Raw genomic sequence first — 3,390 nt, forward strand, 5'->3', positions numbered from 1 at the left:
GGAAGCAAATAATTTAGGATAAAGTGGGAAATTGAGTAGCAGCTCATACATTAGAATCATAGGATGGGATCTTAGAATGGCCTGAGTTGGAACAGACCTTGAGGATCATCTCGTTCCACCCCTGCTGTGGGCAGGGATACCTTCCACTGGACCAGGCTGCTCAGAACTCCGTCCAACCCAGCCTTGGGCGCTTCCAAGGATGAGAACATTAAACAAACTGCTGGTTTTTCGAAGAAAAGGCTTTGCACTTTAAACCCTTCTTCTTTCAAAATCAGTTTGTAAACTCATTACAGGACTAATGGGAGATTCTCGGATGGATGCTGTTGAATCCTTCCCTACATTCACAAAGTGATGTTTTTTTTTTTTTTTATAAATACTCTTTTCTTGAGTTGAAGTTCCCTTTTTTCTCTCCCCCTCCCCAGGTCGTGGTGGGAATGTTTGGCTCAGCCCCGTGGGCTGTGCTCTCTCCACTCTGCATATCACCATTCCTCTCCATTCCAACCTAGGCCAGAGAATTCCTTTTATTCAGCACCTGGTGTCTCTGGCAGTGGTGGAGTCAGTCAGATCAATACCAGGATATGAGGTATGTCGTTCTAATTTATCTCAGAATTCCTGGTTTCCACTGAATTCAGGTTTGAGCTGTGCCTTCTGTGTGTAGATTGAATGCAGAGTGTAGTTCTTCAGCACTAATATAGTGATAACCTTAACCTTTATAACATTTGATTACTTACATGCTTTCAGAAATTTAGTGTCCACATGCCTTTTGCTGAGCTGATTGAGTGCACTCCACTCATTTCACTCATAATCTTCTGAAACTTAAGCCTCAGTCCTCAGCAGTAAAGAAAAAAAATCCATTTTGTTTGCCCAACAATTTTGAGTTAATTTGTTTTGATTTCGAAGTGGTCGGGGAAGAAGGAGGAGGGAAAAATGAATAAAACTGACAAATCCTTTGCTGCTTTTTTTTTTTTTTGTTGTTTGTGCTGTTTCAGTGGTCACTTTATCCCTTTTAAAGGATTTTTCCAACCCTTGTTTAAGGTTGAAAACTGATTTCTAAAGCAAGAACTTAGGAGTATTGCTCTCGAGAGGGAATCAAGTGTCCTGTCATCAGTATTAAAATGAAGAACCAGTCTTCTTCATCACCTCATATATCTCCTTTTTAATGTTACCATTTCCTAATATTTGCTAACTATAAAACTTTGGTATTTTACAGAAGTAGTTAACTAAAGCATATGTTTCCTATATTACAGAAAATCAATGACTTATACACATTTACACATGAACTTTATTATAGTGGCACCCAGTAGCTTTGCTGTAGTTTAGGGTCTGTCAGCCTTTCTATTAAAACCCTCTAACTTCAGTGCTTCATAACCTGACCATAAAAACAAAATGCTCCAGGCTAAAATTTGCAATATAAAATATTTGCTTTTAGAGTGAATACTTTAACCATTTAAAACGGGAGGGACAAGAGGTAGTTTTATAAAACAGGGGGGGCTGACTGGGGAAGGAGCTAATTTATGAATGGGGGTGGTTTTGCTTCTGTGGGCCTACCCTGGTATGCTGTGGCATTTTTAACTTTATTCCATCCAAGTGGAGAAAGGTGCCTGAAGTGCTAAACGTGGATGTAAAAATGCTTATGTGGCAGCAATGCATGTCCTGTCCCTGCAATGTGGGCACAGCAAGAGCTGTGAGCGGGAGAGAAGAACTGAACCTGAAAGGACGTCAGCGATGGATGAAACTCATGTTAAGGGGCAGGACTCAAATTAAAGCAAGGAAATTCAAAAGTTTATCAGAATCTCAATGCTTAAATTTCCTCTTTCCTGGCCTTGGACACTTCCAGGGATCCAGAGGCAGCCACAGCTTCTCTGGGCAACCTGTGCCAGGGCCTGCCCACCCTCACAGGGAAGGAATTCCTTCCCAGTATCCCATCTTACCCTACTGTCGGTTTGAAGCAATTCCCCTTGTCCTGTCCCTCCAGCCCTTGGAAATAGTCTCTCTCCATCTTTCCTGGAGCTCCTTCAGGCCCTGCGAGGCCACACTCAGGTCCCCCCAAAGCTTCTCTTGTCCAGCTGAACAATCCCAGCTGTGCCAGCCTTTCCTCCCAGCAGAGCTGCTCCAGCCCTGGGATCCTCTTGGTGCCTCCTCTGGACTCTCTCCAGCAAATCCATCTCCTTCCAGTGCTGGGGACCCCAGAGGCTTCATTGCCTCCTCCAAATTTCCATCCCTCTGTGGAGCTGTGTCAGAGTCTTAATAACACATTAACACACTTTAATGCCCTTCACTCTGCTCAGAGTCCATCTGAGGATTTCCATTCCAAAACCCGAGTTACCCCCGTCTCAGTTTATCAACCAGCCATCATTTTGAGGATTGCCAGGATTGTTGACTCTGCCAAAGAAGCAGCACCTGAGGCCTTTGTGCTGTGTCCTCACAGAGCAAATCTGACGGCTTGGTTGGGAGTTTCCCCGTGGGATGTTAATGCTGCAGATCCAAATGGGCCTTCTATCAGGAGGAAACTTGGCTTTCCCGTTCTGAGGACAGCAGACACCTCTCCAGTAGGCGAAGATAAGAATATGTTCCATTCCCAGCACGTTTTGTGACATCCATCATTCCTTTACGACCGTGTGGCACCTTGTGAATCCATTCTGGGGCGAGGATTGTGTCCTGTGTGACTGACACCACGGGAACACCCAGCGGTTCGCTCGGTCGTTCTTCCTGCTCGTGTTCACTTCAGTCACAGAGCTGCTGCCTGGTGTCTTACAGGTGTCATGTTTTCCCCCAAGTAAGATCTACTTGGGAGCTCTGCAGAAGACCTTTTATCACTGATAATACCATTTAACTATGTCATACTTCACGTGTCTCAGGAGCCTCCTATAAACCTTTCCCCAGCGCGGAGAGTCGAGCCGTTTTCCATAACGAATCTGAGCTGATGCTTTCCCTTAGACTGCTTTTGATAGCAAAATCAGGTAGTATTTCCTGTCAATGAACGTGTAATGGACTCCTCTCTGGCCTTTAAATCTGTCAGGAACGTAGACACGGAGCCAGGTGCAGCTTTCACACATCCTGTAAAGGGATTTCATAATCTACACTCGGAGGGAACGCGACTCTCGTAGCCCGGGAGCACCTCCCGTGATTTGCCCCCGGGGGGTTCAGTCCTGTGCAGTTTTTCAAACTGCAGGAAGCACATTTGCTTTCTTTCTGTGTTCCAAGTAGCCGGTGCAAAGTTCAGCTCGGCCCTGTGGTTTCAACAAACCCCCTCTCTTATCGGGCTGGGACGGGGTCGCACAGCACGGTTTGTGTTTCCAACTCCGGCGTCGCTGCCGAAAGCCTGAATGAATTTAGGACGTTACTCAAGTTATTTCTCCAGTTGTGAACTGGAATTTCTCCTGTCTGCTG

The 3,390-nt window shown here is 45.5% G+C and overlaps 1 protein-coding gene across 1 annotated transcript in view; it reads left to right on the forward strand.

The window, feature by feature from the left end:
• LOC114071342 (biotin--protein ligase-like) overlaps positions 1-3,390 on the forward strand; it is a 14,065-nt gene that overhangs the window by 2,301 nt on the left and 8,374 nt on the right. The window contains exon 2 of the mRNA XM_027909158.1: positions 390-583. Within this exon, the coding sequence (XP_027764959.1) occupies positions 390-583 (194 nt within the window). The remainder of the gene's footprint in view (positions 1-389; positions 584-3,390) is intronic.

Source organism: Empidonax traillii, unplaced genomic scaffold (genome assembly GCF_003031625.1).
Source record: "Empidonax traillii isolate 1590-97213 ecotype Southwest subspecies unplaced genomic scaffold, ASM303162v1 scaffold1969:size215142, whole genome shotgun sequence".
Classification (NCBI taxonomy): Eukaryota; Metazoa; Chordata; class Aves; order Passeriformes; family Tyrannidae; genus Empidonax; species Empidonax traillii.